This window comes from Sus scrofa, chromosome 13 (genome assembly GCF_000003025.6).
Source record: "Sus scrofa isolate TJ Tabasco breed Duroc chromosome 13, Sscrofa11.1, whole genome shotgun sequence".
Classification (NCBI taxonomy): Eukaryota; Metazoa; Chordata; class Mammalia; order Artiodactyla; family Suidae; genus Sus; species Sus scrofa.
Window position 1 is genome coordinate 117,912,668 of NC_010455.5, and position 18,343 is coordinate 117,931,010.

General features: G+C 38.2%; 1 protein-coding gene across 22 annotated transcripts in view; it reads right to left on the minus strand.

Moving 5' to 3' along the window:
- Positions 1-18,343, minus strand: part of PEX5L (peroxisomal biogenesis factor 5 like) — a 256,185-nt gene that overhangs the window by 80,469 nt on the left and 157,373 nt on the right. For 15 of the 22 annotated variants that reach the window (XM_005670010.3, XM_021071222.1, XM_021071219.1 and 12 more), the window contains 3 exons: positions 17,759-17,885; positions 16,135-16,231; positions 6,247-6,342 (listed from right to left, as the gene is read on the minus strand). In XM_005670010.3, coding sequence (XP_005670067.2) covers positions 6,247-6,342; positions 16,135-16,231; positions 17,759-17,885 — 320 coding nt within the window. The remainder of the gene's footprint in view (positions 1-6,246; positions 6,343-16,134; positions 16,232-17,758; positions 17,886-18,343) is intronic. The other 7 variants (XM_003132551.6, XM_021071223.1, XM_021071231.1 and 4 more) reach the window with 1 other exon arrangement.

Below are 18,343 nucleotides of genomic sequence, written 5' to 3' on the forward strand. Positions count from 1 at the left end.
GTTTTTGGAAATTAACTCCCGTTTAAAGTCTAAGGATATTAAATCATTATGAGCAAAGTTGCCAGTTTCCCAATGAATTCACAATACATCTCATTTTCATGTGAAATATCTACAATTTGACATGTGAACCATGTTGGCTAACATGGTGTGCTAAGCTTTAGGAAATCTGTATCTTAAACAGTTAGCCTCAAGATTCCTTCAATATTACCCAAGGAGTATTTCTATATTTTCAGAAGAATTTCTCTTTTTTTGGATATTGAACCTATGTCAGAATGATTTAAGTTATATGTCTAATCCATTAATCCCTTCTACCTACTTCAAAGAGGTGACACTGTCACAGAAAGCAAGAGAAAATATGAGGGGGTGGTAGAGACAGATAATTAGCTTGGTAGGAGGGCACCTGAGTCAGCAGTTTCTCACATAATTCTCTATTAATAAAAGCAGTTTAAGAGTGGTCTCTAATTTCCTTCAATCATTTAATATTTCTGGAGTGCCTATCATATGTTGCATTATTTTGTACATGACATTTCCTAGTTAAACTTGAGATGAAGAAGGTCACTCATACTTCCAGACCAAGGAATTACTAATTAGCATTAAATTCTCACTATTCATGTTCTTAAACAGCAATTATGAATTTGCCTGTGCTTTTTCATATAGTGCTGCTGAGGGAAGGTTAGCCTGAAGTCTGAAGAGGAGTTATCTTGAGATCTCTGTCCTTTGAGATAGGATATAGAAATGGTAAGTTAGGTAGTTTTTGTTGAGGCTTGTCAAGGTACAAAGTTCATCTTCTGTTAGTAAGGTGGTGATATTTTTTAAGCAGCTATTAGAGAAGAGAATAATGCTTAGTTGAAATAGACACATTAGAGAAATACATTGCTAATTTTGTTAAGCCAGCAAAAGTTTGTGGGGCCTCATTCTGCACCAGCCTCCTTGCAAGGTGCTGAGAACAAAAAGCCAAGACATGGTCCCACATGTTAAGAGGTCAAAAATATATCTAGTGTGGAGAAAGGTATGTAAATCCATAGTGACTATACCATGGGGTAAGCTTGCTTGGTGATCTAAGCTGCAAATAACCTGCAATTCTTCTAGATCTTTAAGGGCAGAGCTGTCTTATTCAATCTTCTATCCCTAGCACCTAGCCCAGTATCTGGCTCACAGAAGGAGCTTACACATGTCTGTGGAATTTGTTGTGCCATCCAGTTTATTTTGAAGGCTGAGCACTTAGAGAGGCTGACTAGCTCAACACAGTAGCAGATCCTGGCAGGGTCTTTCCCCCATTAACAACAACCTCTTTTTTTTTTTTTGGGGGGGGGGCTGCATCTGTGGCATATGGAAGTTGCCAGGCTAGGGCTCAAATTGGAACTATAGCTGCTGTCCTATGCCATAGCCACAGCAACATGGGATCCAAGTTGCATCTGTAGCCTATACCTCAGCTCACCGCAATGCTAGATCCTTAACCCACTGAGTGAGGCCAGGGATATAACCCGCATCTTCATGGATATGAGTCGAATTCGTTTCTGCTGCACCACAGTGGGAACGCCAGAAGAGGTAATTTTTTGATAAGTGGTTGCAGGTGTGCTGACTGCCCACATGATTGCCTCTCTCCTCTGCAGATGCATCACATTTCTCTCCAGGGATCTCTGTTTCCGGAAGGCAACTTCAGGCCTCATCAGGCCCCTGGGGCTACTTCCCTGCTTTTCACTTCTGCATCCCTCTGTGCATGCTTCCCAGGAACGCATTGTAGTTTAGGCTGCTGGCTAAGAAGAAAATCCAGGAGGAAGCATGGAGGAAGCTCCTTCAAAGAAGAGGCATTTTTTAGAAAGCCCTAAGTAGGAACACTTGTCTCTTTCTCCTAAAATTACAACACTTTGAGCCAAGAGAGATTTGCAGTGATTTTTTAAATAAAATGTAAGATATGGAGACAAAAAAGCTTCACCCACCAAGGCCTCACTAGATCTAACCATTCAACCTGAACAATGTGAGTCTTGGCACAAACAGGTTCCCAGGTCATTTAAGACATACAATAACTGTGCACGTGGTGTTTCTTTTCTCTAGTATGAGAGATGGAATTTTAGGGCATTATAGCTCAACAATAGTGAACTGTATATTTTCAGATATTACCCAATGTAAGTATGCGCTAGTCCATACCATGTAAAATATCAAACATGCTCAATGTTCCTTTACAGCACCTACATTGTTAGAAATGTCTCATTGACTGACGCTAAGACCAAGAGAGTCACAGAGGACACTTCAGCACAGTCCCTGGCAGAAATTCATATGCCATAGCCAGAATTGTTTATGTCAGCTACAGAAATGCAAATACCAAATTACATTAGAAGCTGATACGGCACTTTATAAGCAACAACAGAAGTGTTGTTCACATTAGGTGATTAACAATTAGCCATCCATCCACTAATTACATAAATACTTATTAGGTACTTGCTAGGTACCAGACATTATTTTACCTCTTGGGGTACAGTATTAAATAAGAGACAAGATCCCTCTTTTCATGGAGGATATATTTTAAAGTGAAAGACATGTAAATAAAAACAAGCAAAGATGCAGTGATACCTGTAAGAAAAACAAAACTCTTAGGTGATATGATAGCAATTGCTGGCCAGATTCAGCTTTTTTAAGGTGTCAAGCTAAAATCGGGATGACAAGAAGGAACCTGTCACACGAAGATCTGGGGCAAGAATGTTCCCTGCAGAGGAACGAGTGGGGACAGCAGGCAATGAGGCCACTGCACGAGGGGAACAGAGCACAGGGCAATGTCCCTGGAGTTCATGAGGGGATGAAGCGCAGAAGGAGCTAGGGAGGGGGACCAGGTGCCAGGTCACCAGGCAGGATGATGACCAAAAAATATTTGGGCTTAAGAATGGAACAGAAGGCAAAATAGAAGGAACAGTTGGAATCAGATGATACTAAAATGTAGACTTTTGGAAAAGCTCAACTTGCTCCAGGCATGGTTTTCATCTGGGTCTTATTAGTGCCTAGAACAGTCTCTGATGAAGCCAACCTGCAGTGCCATTCTTTATTGGTCTCTTAATCTTAGATTCCACTATCTTGTCTGTAACATATTTTTCCCTTGGTTACCAACATAATACACATTTCTGATGGAACATTTAGAGAATACAGATAAGCTAATGGAAGAAATAAAATCACTCCAAATCCAGCCACCCAAGGATAACTACTGTTAACATCTGAGCACAGACTCTCTTAATGCTTATTTAGTGCAGTGATTTGAAATCACTAGTGCAGTGATTCTTGAGTCTGGGTGAAAATCATGGCTTTGTAACTTGCTAAATGAAAGTTGTTCATTTTTCAGTCTGTTTTAATTGCTTATTAAAATGCAGTGTAACTGTCTGCAATTATCTTTTAGCCTCAGCTTCCTCATCTGCAGAATGATAATAGTAATATTACCTTTCTCCTAAGTCTGCTGTGAGGATGAAATGAGAATCCATGCAATGATCCCGAGGCAGTGCCTGGCATACATTACACACTCTAACATGTTAGGCATTTTGCTATTACCATTTTACAAAGTTGGGATCATACTGTAGAACTGTCAGTATATAAGTTATTATTCCAATTATCACTAGCATTTTTACATGATCTTAAATATTTTTGTATGTTGTCATCTTTAATGTTCACATCTCATTTTTCTGTAGAGATAATAACTTAGTTAATTCTCTGTGATGGCACAGTTAGATTAGTTTCAATTTTTCACAATTAAAAAAATTCTACAGATAAAATATTACAAATTTTCATGATTATTTCACTAGGATAAATTCCAAAAGTGACTGAGTCATGGGCATGTATATTTCCAAGACTCTTTGCTACGTTTGACTGTCTTCTACAATGGATTTTGATTATACCATGGGTAAATAATGTTGAGAAATAAGTAGTTTGCATATGTGTGCCATTTTGTAGGTCTGATTTACCATCAGCTTAGTGAAATACAATCCCTGCCTTTTTTTTCTCCACACTTGTTTATATCTTTTGGTCAGCATCATCCTCTCTCATTCCTAAAGGAAACTTCTCACAGTTCCAGGTTTCCAGTTGAACAAGTGTGCTTACAATTTTCTGATTTGCTGGCAATTCTGTAGTTATTATTCACTTTGCTTGAAGCTCTAAACATAGAGCATTTTCAGTATATTAGAAACCCAAGCCTCTCATTTTATAATAAAGAAATTCAAGTAGAGGGAGCCAAGCAATTTGTCCAAGTTGCTCATCTGGTCCATGCCACTGTTAGACAACTACTCAAAGCCTGCTCATTTTTTTATCTCTGCTATGTAGTTCAGCAGCAGCACAGCTAGACAGCCAATCATGTTTGCTGAATGACTACTTGGAAGTATTAACTTATAGCCTTTCAGATTTTTGTAGCTGGAAAGGGCTATAGAGTTGTAGGGAATGAGGCTTATATTGGTTAATGTGATATGTTAGTTACACGGTTGGAACAACTCAGGTCTCAACTCCCAGGAGAGAAAAAAAGCCAGGAGAAAACAAGGCTTCTTGGGAAAATAATGGTGTCATGTAGAGAAGGGATTCAACTAACCCTGCCTTGTTCAAGGGGCAAAGCTAGGGGTATGTAAAACTGGTAGTTTTTGGTAGGGCAATTTCAGCCTAATTCAGGGAAGAGCATTTTGGATAGTTAGGATTGTCCCAAAGTGAAATAAGTTTTCTTGAAAGGAAGTGTTTAAGTATAAATAGGGTATTTTGAATAAATTATCAAGTATGTTTGAAAAGAAAAAAAATGTTTTGTGTACCTGGTTGGGATGGGTGACTTCTAAGTTCTCCACCAAAACTGAGATTAAATGATTTTATGCATAGATAGATGGATAATTTTTTCTTTGTGGACATGTTACCTAGTAATTAAATCTTTTGCATATCAACGTATTGTTTCCTGTTATAAGTGGGATAGACCAGATAAATTCTAAGGTCCCCACTGCCCCAAGATTATACGGTTCTAAATCGTCTTTTTAGTGCTAATTCAGTGTGCTATACACAGTAGGAGTTCAAATAGTAAATTTAAATTAGCTCTTAAGCATAGAAAAAAAAATCTACATTTAAGATAAATTGACCTACAGGCTCCATGCAGTTGAACAAATGATTGAACGCAGCTGAACTCACCTGGTCTCAATCAAATCTATCAGTTGATCACATTCAAGGGCAGTAAATATGCATTAACTTTTTTTAAATGAAAGAGGTTAAAATTAAAAGAAGAAATGTGAGTGGATTGTATTGCGATGAGATAAAAGTGTTCTCTTATTGGGTTTCTGAATGATATGAAATTTGGCTGGAATTATTTCCTAGAATATAAAGAATCCTAATATTAAATTGCAAATATGATTTAATTGCACTTCAAGTATGGAGTTACTGAAAGACTGCCCACAGTGTAATAATTTCACCCAAATTCTAGTGGTAAGACACATAAATGAACTGTATTACAGGAATACTTTCAATTTTCAGGATTTCTTATCAGTAATAGAAATGGAGGTCCTGGCAAGTTCATACTTGGGTTCAGTGAAAAGCTAGTAATCTAGCAGAGCTTTGGTGAGAATAATAGCATCTGTGATGCACTCTTTGCAATTTCTAAGGAGGAAGGAAATGAATAAAAAGACAGCAAAGGTTTTTTTTTTAGCTTTCCTTTCTTCTTTCCTCCTCCTCTCCTCTCATTAAAAGGCTAAAGAAGGAAATTAATATTCAAATTCAAATCAAATTCATTTGATTTACCAACATTGTCACTGTTGGGACCCTCTTAACAGTAAAAAGTAATGGCTTAAGTCAAGATGGGCTATCATTGGTGAGAATATCCCAGTCCTGTTTTTTTTCCCCACCCAGTTAGGAAAATGTATAACATTTCAGGGGTAGCAAGAATGTCTATGTGTCAGACATTGTGCTTGAGGCCAAAGAGATAAAAACATTAGGCATGAACCATGGACTCATAGAAGCATAGCAAATGTACAGCATAGGTTCATCACAGAACCCAGCCAAGGCTCAGAGTTCTTTATGGCTCAAGGATCCAGTCACTGCTAACCCACCACAGAATTGGCATAAGTGGTGACACGTCAGTCACCCCAGCTGGGAAGCCACAAATTCTAGAGTAACAAGTCTCATTCTAACAATCATAGTCATGGTTATTTCATGTCTACAAAGACCCACTTCATACATATCCTCCTGAAATTTGATTTTTTTTCAATTCCACTCTCAGAAACATGAAACAGAAGAACAAACCAAAAAAGCTACCTCCACTGCTGCTTTTGCCCTTTCAAATTCCTCTTCCAAGGAGTGGTTTCTGGAAAGCAACGCACTTCCCCAGCGCTGTTCTTTGGTCAGTCGAGCCTGAAAAAAAAACAAACATGTGGTGTTATAATTTTGGAGTCATGTAATAAAAAAATACCAATTTTTTCCTTTTCCCAGAGTCCACTAAAGTTTAAGAAGCACCTGCATCTGATATTATTTTTGGAGTGATGCAAGCATGATGTTGCCCAGCCTGATGTGGCGCCTAAAAGCATGCACATACGTGCGTGGACCTTCAAGTGCTTGGCCTCAGCCCTAGTCTTATTAAAACCAATGACCAGGCCCAGCCTCCCAAAGATCTTTTCATTGGTCTTGGTTTCAGGCATTGATAGGTTCCTAAGTATTCCCATGTGATTCTAACATTCAGCTAGGATGATGAGACCTAGAATATTTGACCTTTCAGGAGGACCAGCCTCAGGTGAAACCGTTTAGATGCTGAGATGGGAGGCAGCTGCTAGGTCTTTCTCCCATACACACAGCAGAGATTCATGCTGAATTCTCTTTCCTTTGCCTCCCTTCTGTTGGCACACATCTGTCTCACGTCCCATTTCCTCACTGCTCTCTCCTAAATAATAGTCACTTAGATAAAATCATGTCTGGTAATACCAACTGCTTTGCTGCAATTAACAGGCAATGTGATACACATCTTAACTAAATGCAAATATTTCCAGAGGATCCCCCACAAAAAATATGCTGGAATTTTAAAAAGTTATTAATTTTTAATTTCACAATGGATATATTCATTCTGAACAATTTAATCATGGCAAATAAGAGGTGTAACTTTAGATCTTTTTTTTTCTTCAAGTTACAGGTATGTTTATGCACCCATAAACCCAGAGATGCACCCATAGATAGAATGTTGCAATGTGTTCTAAAAATTTTTTTGAAACATAAACAGTATGCAATTCTGTTGCTTACTTTATTCTATCCAACAGTGTCTCTTGGAGAGCCTCCACATTTCCTTCTTATAGATCTACCTCAATCTTTCTCCAGGGATTTCCTAGTGAGTATATACTGTACTTTAATCAGAACTCTCTCCATGAGCATTCAGGGTATTTCTGATTTTTCTCCATGTAATTGCTTGTTTTCTTCTCTATCTTCTGGCTCTGCTGCAGGATCCACATGGGTAGGGTTTTGTCTGATAACTTTTTTACTGCCTCATCCGTAGCTCAGGGCCTGGCATGATGTAGGCCCCAAGGATACCTGTGGACAGACTGCACTGATGAGGCAGCTAGGCCTTGGGGAGCTAGGAGGAGAGAGGCTTGGAGTAAAGTGCCCCCACCGCTTCCAGGGCAGGGGTGGTTCCTTGGCCCATGTGGTAGACAGCTGTTCTGTAGTCTCAACCCCTGCTTCTATGAAAATTACTTAAACAGGCCTGGGTTCCATGCCAGACCAATGAAATTATCTCTGAAGGTGGGGCCTGAGAATTAAATGTTTGAAAAGCTCCTGTAATGCTTTTGAAAAGCAGTCATGTTCAAAAACAAAAACTATAGCAAAACTTTGCTCTTTACCCAGCACTTACCATTTCACTCAGCTGCTTTTTATTCTTTTTCCATCATCACTGGTCCTCAAGAGGAACCTTGTCCCCCATTTTATGATTACCCAGTAGTAATACCATGGCTCACTACATGCCAGATGTTCTCCAAGTTCTTTAGCTACTATAACTCATATTTGCCTTTTCAACAACCTTAGGTAGGTAACTGTTAACTCCACAACACTGAGGCACAGAGAACCTAAGCAACTCGCCCCTGGTCTCACAGCTAGTAAGTAGAAGGGCTGGTGCTTCTGGGCTATGCTCATAGCCACTGCATGCAGTGCCTCTCACAGAAAGCTATGCTCAACTGGCTATTTTAAGAAGACGCAAAATGTGGAAAAGCTGTCCCTTGGAGGTTCATGCATGGTTGAGCGAGTCAGCCAAGAAATCCTCTAGAATACTGTAGGCTGAAAATAATAATGAAATAATTATTAAGAGAACTGACCACAAACAACTGTCTTAGACTGAGTTTTGCTTTATGAACGTGAAAGTTTAATTTATTGGAACATTAATTTATGTTTTCTCCTCCTGGATGTACTCCCTGCTGTATCTCTGGCATCTCCTGCAAATAGTAGGTGCTCCATAGATAATCAGTAAATATTTGTTGAAAATATGCTGTCAGGGGATATATGAGTGAATGAATGAAAGATATTTATCTCCCCTACTCCCAGAAGGTAGTATGTGTTCTCGGTCAAGGTCTCCCGGCCAATTAGAGGTTAAGGAGAATTCATAGGAGACTTTTTTTTTTCTTGTGCCTGGAGTAGCAGAGGTCTGTGCTAGCAAGCCCTGGTTTTGGGGTTGGGGAACAGCTGTGGTATGCTCTAAAAGGGTTCCTAATAAGGAGTGAGTTCTGTCAGAAGCTCAGGGTTGAGGCCTCTAGAGCAGTGCATATAGTCAGAAGAGGGAGGTGGATGAGGGCAGGTTGGGGTCTGTCCTCTGGGACCAGTGCCTTGCTCTCTGGTGGGCCAGCCCCAGTGGCCACCAGGAACAAGCATGTCCTCTTATTATCTGGGCCCTGTGGAAGCTACTAACTTTTTCTAATCCAGACAACTGAGGCAGGGAGGGGGAAGGAATCTCCAAAAACATAAGCGAGATTGATTATTACAAATTCCAGATATTAGGATGTAAATACATCTTTTGGGGGGCCATCATTCAGCCACCACAACCCTCATCTGACACTCTTGAGTCACAATATATTTGATTAACAAATATAAAGGTACAGATGATTTACAACCTTTTAGAATGGATTGCTTGTTAGGGTGTTAGAGCCTGGTAGAGGAGTTAACCCCAAAGATGATACGACTTTATTGTCGGTGTGGAAAATTAATCAATCTTGTATCTAACTTGGTAAACCAATTTAAGCATTTCTTTTCCAACTGGCTATTTAAACCTTTGTTCCTTAATCCTTTTCTTTTGCAACAAACCCTTTCATCTTCTTGCTGGATCCTGCATTAATGAAATCAACGGATTTTAAAAATTTGGGCACATGGTAAGATATAAACTTTGTGCATTTATTTAATAATGTCATAAATGACATTAGGAGAAGAAAGAGAAAGCACTAATATTTTTGTCCCAAGGCACCTCATTTTTTCAGAGGCACTTTTCACTGGTGAAATATGATCTGTCTTTCCTGTGAAGCCTGACCTAACAGGACTCCATTACTGTCACTGGCTTCCGTTCATCAATGTTTCACGACCCAAGTGGATTATGAATCACAGGATTCAAAGGGCACCATATATCAGGAAGAAGTGAAAAATCTCTCAGGATTCTAGACTTACAATTCATATTTTCTTTAACCACCTAAAATAGCAAGTGTAAATAGAATCTTACTGTGCAAATGAAATTTTATTTTGATAGTACAATTACTATTTAGGTAAGTGCTATTTTCTACATTGTTATAAAAGCCTTGTGTTATTACTAATTCAAATGTTAGCTACTTCACATTTTAAAGCCATTTATTTTGCCCAAGGAAGCATAAAATAAATGTTATAAAATATAAGTAGATACCAAATGTAAACAGAGGCCCTTTTCAAGCTGAGAGCAGTATATGTAAAAACCATTATAGGTAAAGGTTCTGAAACTTTTTAGCAACACAGCAGTGTGTCCAGAAATGCTGATTCAGGACTGAGAAAGAAATAGAGATTATACACATAGTATAAGATCAGCCTTCTTTTCAAATAACACTTTTTTTTACATCTAATTTCATTATAGACAACACTGTAATATGGGAAAACATAAGTAATGCTTGTAAATTGCAAATATTTCTTAGTATTTGACTAGAGGAATGACAAGCAACAGAATTACACCTGTAAGTTTGGGTTGCAGCTATTTTGGTAGCATAAAGGCTGTAATAACAGGTCTTGAGCTGTAGTGTACATTGTGCATTGGAGTCACCTGGAGGTCTTGTTCCAACATGGTTTGCCGGGCTCCAACCCCTGGAGCCAGTAGGTGTTGTGTGGGGCTGTAGAATCGTTATTTCTAAGAAGTCCCCAGGTGCTGCTGGCACTGCAGGCCTAGGGACCACACTGTGAGAACTTCTGATCTAGATATGGACATTATGTGCATGTAGGTGGAACTCTGGAGTTCAGAAAAATGCTCTGATGTAGGCATTTCTTTTCTTCTTTGCATGATTTTGCAAAACACTCCACAGTTAACAGCAACCTCCTGGAAGTGCCTTGGCTTTAGAAACAGTATTTTAATTGGTTTAAGCTAATTGGATTTTAGGGTATTACATTCTCCAAAGAAGAAAGCATTTAATTCTCCCAGCTGTTGGTTGCACTGAATGATCGGCACTAGGTGAAGGGAAAGAAGAAAGAACTAAATAACTCTAAAAATAATATTATGTTTCATTCTCTTTATTCAAAATTATGACTGATCAAAATTGTGATTTTCAAATGACTGTATTTGTGGCTGTGGTTGTTCTAGCATAATTTTGTTGGCTAACCTCTAAAGCAGTCATTTATAAGCAGTAGCTTCTTATAAAATTACCTTTACTTTATTGCTAGAGATCTTCCACCAAAACACATTTTAAAAAAGTTCAGCATCTTTCCAAAAGAAATTGGAGAAAAGGGATCTGCTTAAATGAAGAAAACTATAACAACTAGCAGACTTTATATAAAAGTCATTAAAAGTATAATCTCTGAAGTGAGACTGTCTGGAGTCAAATCCCGCTTTACCATTTCCTATAAGTGGTGACCTTGGACAAATTACTTAATCTCTATAATCCTCAGTATTCTCATCTGCAAAGTGTTTATTCAATTATGAAGTCCATATAAGAATTGAGTGCAATGATTCATGTAAGTAATACATACACAATTCTCAGTACATAGTTAAGTGCTCAATAAAACTTGGCTTTTGTTATTATTTTTCTGGTTAGTGCTTACAAGTGTGCCTTCAGAAATTCATTTAAAAATCTGTATTTGGAGCACTGTTGTTTACTGGTTAATGAAGACAAGTTGAACTCATGCTAGAACAGATCATCTAAACACTTACCTTGTTAAAATGGTAAGGATATTTTTTCTTAATCAGTCAACAGACATTTATCATTGAAAGTATATAAAAAGTTGTACCTTATATAACAAGAGCAAATTCACAGAGCTTTGTGCAAAGGTGGGCAGAACATGATTTCCATCTCCATCCAACTATGGAATTCTATTTTATGGAACATCAAGGCAAATCAGGACTGATTTTTAAAGGAGATGGACAGTCTAATAGCATATATAATTGAAATTCACTTTTGAAACAACCGTCAAAATGATAAAAGAATAAAATTTTGTCCTTTTATTTTTTAATTTTTGTCCTTGAACCATTAGTCTCTACTTTCAACTTTTTTTAATTGGGCAAAAATTTTGTTTCTCCTTTTTGGTAGCATCCCTTATTTCTTCACTTTAAAAAGTATATTTTGAGTACTTGGTATGTGCAGATTTTCTAGTATGCTGAGAATGATCTTCAGATTTCCTTCCTTCCTTTTTGCCTTCCTGCTGTCCTTGCCTTTCTGCCTTCTTTGCTTTGTTCCTTCCTTCCCTCTTCCTTGCTTTCTTCCTCATTGGTAGCGTACCATGTGTGGCCAGGAGGGGACAAGGGATGTTACTGTGGCTCCTGTGCTATCTTCCAAAAAGCACATCTGTATTTATAATGTACAATCTAATTGTTTCTACTGATATAATGGTCTTCATACTTAAAATCTACCTCCTCATATTTCTAATTTTTCCACTGCCTCACTTATGGCTTTACGGATAGTAGACATTCAGTCTCATTTATTGAAATGGAATGAAATGGAAGTCATCAGCATTTCTAAGAGTAAGAGGATGAGAATGAATTTGGTGGAAGAGGCACAAAATTGTGTATGGCCTCAGATCAGATGACAACCCTAAATCATCTTACAGTTTCTGGAAGAAAGTGATATTCCTTAAAATCACCCAACACATATTAAGACTAGAAACATAAGTAATAGTTGGGGCTTGCAATGAGAAGAGAAATCGATGGTCTGTGAGTTCTCTCAGGTGGATAGGCTTGATGTGGCTGATGAGGTGATGTGTGATGAAGACAAGGGCTTTAGAAGCTGATGGGTGTGATTTGAGTAGTGGCGCCTCTTCAGGTCAGCTGTGTCACCTGGGGAAAATTACTTCTGTTTTCTTTTTTTTTTTTTTTTTTGTCTTTTTGTCTTTTGTCGTTGTTGTTGTTGCTATCTCTTGGGCCGCTTCCGCGGCATATGGAGGTTCCCAGGCTAGGGGTTGAATCGGAGCTGTAGCCACCGGCCTACGCCAGAGCCACAGCAACGCGGGATCCGAGCCGCGTCTGCAACCTACACCACAGCTCACGGCAACGCCGGATCGTTAACCCACTGAGCAAGGGCAGGGACCGAACCCGCGACCTCATGGTTCCTAGTCGGATTCGTTAACCACTGCGCCACGACGGGAACTCCTACTTCTGTTTTCTAAGATGCATTTCTCATCTGAGAAATGGAGAGAATATTCATTCCCAAGATTATTGTAAACATTTCAAATATTATATTAGAAATATATTACATTACTATTAAGATGCATTTCCCTTTACATGACTCTTTAAAAAATTTAGAATATATACCTGTACCTTTAAAGTTTAAATTGTTCTTATTTTGGATACTGCCGACTTGATGGAATTATTACTATGTGAAAGGAAGCATTTGCTCTGCCAAAGCCAGCAACATCAGAGAGTTACACGATTGTGACTCCATATTTGGAGACCCCAGCTGCCATACCTCTGGTGAAGTCCAGCTTAGGTGGGCAAGAGCCTGTCTTGGAGCAATCCTTCCAGGGTCCAGGCTTGAAAAAGATATGCTTGAACCATCACTCTCTGGCAAGAGTTGGATTCTTTTTCTTTGCTTCACCACTATCTCAATTTATTTATGGAGAAAGCTAATTTTATACCATTACCTTCTGTGTGTTTTTCTTTGATGCTTCAAATGCTTTCTAATTTTTCAGATTTCATGATTACTTTAAACAGGTAACTCCGGGGAATACAAATTTTACCCAGTTTGCATAATGTCAAGAAACTTTAAATATACAGGGATTTTATAATTTATTATAATCTCCTGCCACTCTGATTAGTGTGTTCAAAACACTATTTGAAAGAGACTAGTCTATGTTTTTCTTTTTCCCCATCTTAAAAAGAAAATGAACTAACATGAGAATTCTTTTCACTGTGAGCTTTCATTCCCTTTGTGATTCTAAATACGATTTTAAAGCAAGGCTTGGAAATAGTTCCTCACCTGTTGTACCAAGATAGTTTATGTCGGCTTGAGAGAGGTTAAGATTTTCCTGTGAGCCATTTGAGTGATAATGGAATAGTAACAAATTTTGGTGTGCTGAAATTGTTCATTTGAAGTCTGCAGGTCAGTTTTAAGTAGATATCACTTCATCATCTTATTTACTTAAAGAGAGCATATATTTAAGAGCATTAAAGACATCTGTGTTTTATTCAAAGTAGATGAATGTCTATTCTCTTGCTGCTCCATTTGATGACAATATTTTAGATGATTAAATCCCAAATTCATGGAATTTTCCTAACCATAGGCTGGCATTAAAACTAGGAGATTATAAATTTCCTTAGTTTAGGCAAATCTTGATAAGTAAACATGGAGTGTTTGTTTGTTTTTAACAATTTAGGGACTCCTGCTGTGGTGCAGTGGGTTAAGGATCCAGCTGCAGCAGTTTGGGTCACTGCAGTTGGATCTTGTTCCCTCCCCAGCCCAGCATAGTGGGTTAAGGATCCAGTGTTGCCACAGCTGTGGCGTGGATTGCAGCTGCACTCAGATTCCATCCCTGATCCAGGAATTTCCATATGCCACAGGTGTGGCTGAAAAAGAAAAACAAAACAAAACAATTTAAGGGATAAATTCTTTACAAATAATTGGTAACCCTCTAAAAGGGTTTGCAATGATTTATCTAGACTGAGAACTATCACAGGGCCTTTCACATTACATTTTGGATGACAAAGTTGGGAATTTCTCCCAAATTTTCCAAAGCACACTGTGTTTGCTTAAAGGCATACTGGTGGGTAAGTGGAAGGACAATGTGGTGGGATGAAATCAGACAACCAGCAGGAGAGTAGCAGTCACGAGAATAGTAAGACAAATTCATCGTGGGTCTCCATGGCAACAGAGGACCCCAGCTGATCCTCCACCCGCCATCTCCCCGTCTCAGTGTGGAAGAGCCCAGGTGTGCCAAGTCTCCCCCTGCTGCAGAAACAAGTGTTCTAATGCTACATTCCAAGGATTCCAGCTTTTGAAACAGGTCCAATTACTTTAGCTGTGTCTAAATCTCTAATGCACTTATCAAAAAATGTTTCTCTAATAAATGTTATCAATTTGCTTTTAAAAAAGACACATTTAGAATGAACAAAGAAGAAAACACATTTTCATGCTACATTTACAATTCTTTAAGCTTCCTAGGGTTATTTGTTCTGGAAGTTAGTTGCCTTGTTTTCCAGCAGAGTTCTGGGAGCAGTAATGCCCACCCCTCTCTTGTGGAGGGTGAAGTGTACGTGGGAGGTGCTGCTGATGGCTTAGAAAGGTTTCCAGATGCCTTCCATTTCCTCTCTAGATGTGTCCTCCTTATCTATGCCACTTACTAGCTGTGGGTGCATCGATAATTTTCTTAGTCTCTCTGTGCCTTAGTTTCCTCTTCTATAAAATGGGGGTAATAAAAATACCTCATAGAGTCATTTATCAGGATCAGACAAGCTAATTAATATATATTGGAAGGCCTTCTCAGAGCTCTCCATAATATTTTCTATCATTATAGTTATCCCCTTTACTTAATCCTTTAGACAACATATCTCCTCTCTTAGTTTCAATATCTTATCTAGTAAGCGCTAGAAAATCTCTCTTGCTCACTTCAGCTTATTTTCAACTAGATTGCAGATGTATGAATGCGGACACATTTCTTAAGAGAACCCCATGGTTCTCAATCAAGGGTGTACCCTTGTAAAGTGTTTGAGCAAATGAAAATATTGAGACTGACTTGAGCCTCCTTGGCACAGCTTTGACAATAGGAGATAACTAGTTATAGACAAGCCAATTACACTGGAGTCAAGGGTCAAGGAGTGGACACACAGGTCTGGTTCACACTCCACTTCTGCCAGCAATTAGTTGGGTGCCCCAGAAAAAGGATTTTGATTCGACCAAGACTTTTCAAAGATCTTTAAAGTGAGCCTAATAATAATTCACAGGATTACTTGAGGATTAGATACAATGTATATGAAAAGCACACAGTAAAGTTCCTAATTCTTAGTGGTACTCACAAATGGTAGCTCTTGGTATAATCATGACTGCTACAACTAAAATTATTTATTCCTTAGCATCAAATATATTTTAACATGATAGTCAGGATCCTGATGTGTAAGTACCTTGGTCTGCAAGGCATAGGTGTGAATGAATGTTCAAGATGTAATTTCTTCTTTGTGTCTGTTACATAAATAGTGCTAATACTGGAGTAGAATAGATTTTGTTTCGGAAAATAATGAAATAGTAAGTGGTAGACCAAGGAAAAACCAAGTACATAGTGAGTGCATGGACACATTTTCCAGCCAAATAAATTTATCTATCTATCTATCTATCTATCTATCTATCTATCTATCTATCTATCTATCTATGGATCAGTCATCAGTTAAAAGCATTGAGACAGATATTGAGAAAATACATGAAATACAAAATACAGAAAAAAAACTTCAAGCTTTTTTTGTGAAACTTTAAATAAAATATTCATGACATAATTTAGGTATTAGAAAAGATGGGTGCATTGAGGAATTCGTTGTGTTACCTGTGTTGGAGGCACTAATTCTAGCTCCGAAGCTGACTCAGAGTTCAGGGCGCTTTTCCCACCACTCAGTTCTGGCTGAGATCTGTGCTCTGAGGACCTATAAGGAACGCATGAGGAAACTAATGTACATGAAGAAGCAAATTCAGCTAGAAACCCAGCCAAAAAACCTGGTTAATTTGGATCATTAAGAACCATGGTAACAAAGTTCTCATCAGACTTTTGATGAGAGCTTTAGAATGACCACATTTGGACTATAAGTGGCCACAATATGCTAGGTGTTGTCTCTGATTAATTTAGACTTCAGTTAGTGCAACAAGCAAATATATGCAATACCATTTTTGTTACAGAAAGTTCGGTGTCATTAAATATTGTTTTTTTGAGGGAGGGGAGTGTCTCACAAAGTGTCTCAATGAGATCTGATATTTATGTGGAATTTAAAAGGTCATAATAGGAGTTCCCGTCGTAGCACAGTGGTTAACGAATCTGACTAGGAAACATGAGGTTGCGGGTTCGATCCCTGCCCTTGCTCAATGGGTTAACGATCTAGCGTTGCCTCGAGCTGTGGTGTAGGTTGCAGACGCGGCTCGGATCCCGCGTTGCTGTGCCTCTGGTGTAGGCGGGCAGATACAGCTCCAATTAGACCCCTAGCCTGGGAACCTCCATGTGCCGCAGGAGCGGCCCAAGAAATGGCAAAAAGACAAAAAAAAAAAAAAAAAGTCATAATAAATTGAGGTGTATAAAGGGCAAGAGACTGAAACATGCTTTCCTTTAGCAAGCTTTAAAAATATGGTACAATTCAAGTGGCCAGTTTTTCTCATGGGCATCCACGGATTATTCTTAAGTAGTGCATTATCTGACAGTGATGATTAAGAAAGTCAGAAAAGTTTAACTGTGTAACCAGAAATATTTAATTTAATGATCATTCATGTAATATATTGAGTACACACATATATATAAACATACTCGTGCACCGTTGTGATTAATCAGCTCAGTTACACATTCAGAAAATTATCCACAAATATTGAACAAATATTGAATATTTAATCTACCAAAATCCTTATTGGCTGAATCTTTGACGATTCAGAAAAAGTAATTTTGGAAGCCACAATTATTAATAGGGTGTTATAAATGGCACCAAGTATTTTGTTTGAATTAACTCATGGCTATTTCAGTATATGAGTACATGACATAAACGGCTATTTTCTTTTCTTGTTTTTTTTGTTTTTTTTTTAATTTTTGTTTAAAATTTAAAAATATTTTACACATTTTTTACACTCCATTTGCAGTTACAATAAAATATTGGCTATATTTCCCATGTTGTATAATACTCCCTTGTAGCCTATCTTATACCTAATAGTTTGTACCTCCCATTCCTCCACTCCCCTATTGCTCCTCCTCCACTAATTTGTTCTCTATATCTATGAGTCTGCTTCTTCTTCTTTTTTTGCTATATTTACTAGTTTGTTGTATTTTTTAGATACTGCATATAAGTGATATCATACGGTATTTGTCTTTTTCTGCCGTTCACTTAGTATAATGCCCTCCATGTCCATCCATGTTGCTGCAAATGGCAAAATTTCATGGCTGTGATAAAAGACTATTTTCTGATATTAAAACATCTTACCATAAAAGTTCTTTTGATCCCGTTCTAGATGAGCATGATTTTCTCTCTGCCATGGGGTGCCCCTTGCTATTTCGATCTCCATGAAACTTAACATCATCCCATTTTTCCAATTGTGTTTGAATGTCTGCTAAGAAGACAGGAAGGTGGTGAAGGGGATGAGGGAGAGTATGATATGCAGAGAGAAGAAGAGAGATTAAGAGTGAGAAGTCATACACATGAACTGTACTTAACTGATGCTCTCAAACCCCAGGACCAAAGGTTGCATGAAAATTAATTAAAACATGCGGCTAAATAAATATGAGACCTATTCAGAGAAATTGGATTGCTTTTACAGTTAAACAATCAAGTTTATTTATTTTCTACTGAATTTTTTTCAAGAGCTACGTGCATTCTGAATTCAGTATATGAGCGCATGGGATTGAGTACAGAATGAGCATATGAAGTGCTATCCTATGGGCCTCCAGTTAAGGAGGTGGCTCTAAGGCACTGCTGGCATGTTTCTAGAAAGAATTCTGTTTAAAGAGATAAGCCTCATTGTTACAGGGAGTTGGGAAGAAACTGGAACACTTTTCACAGTTTTTGTTA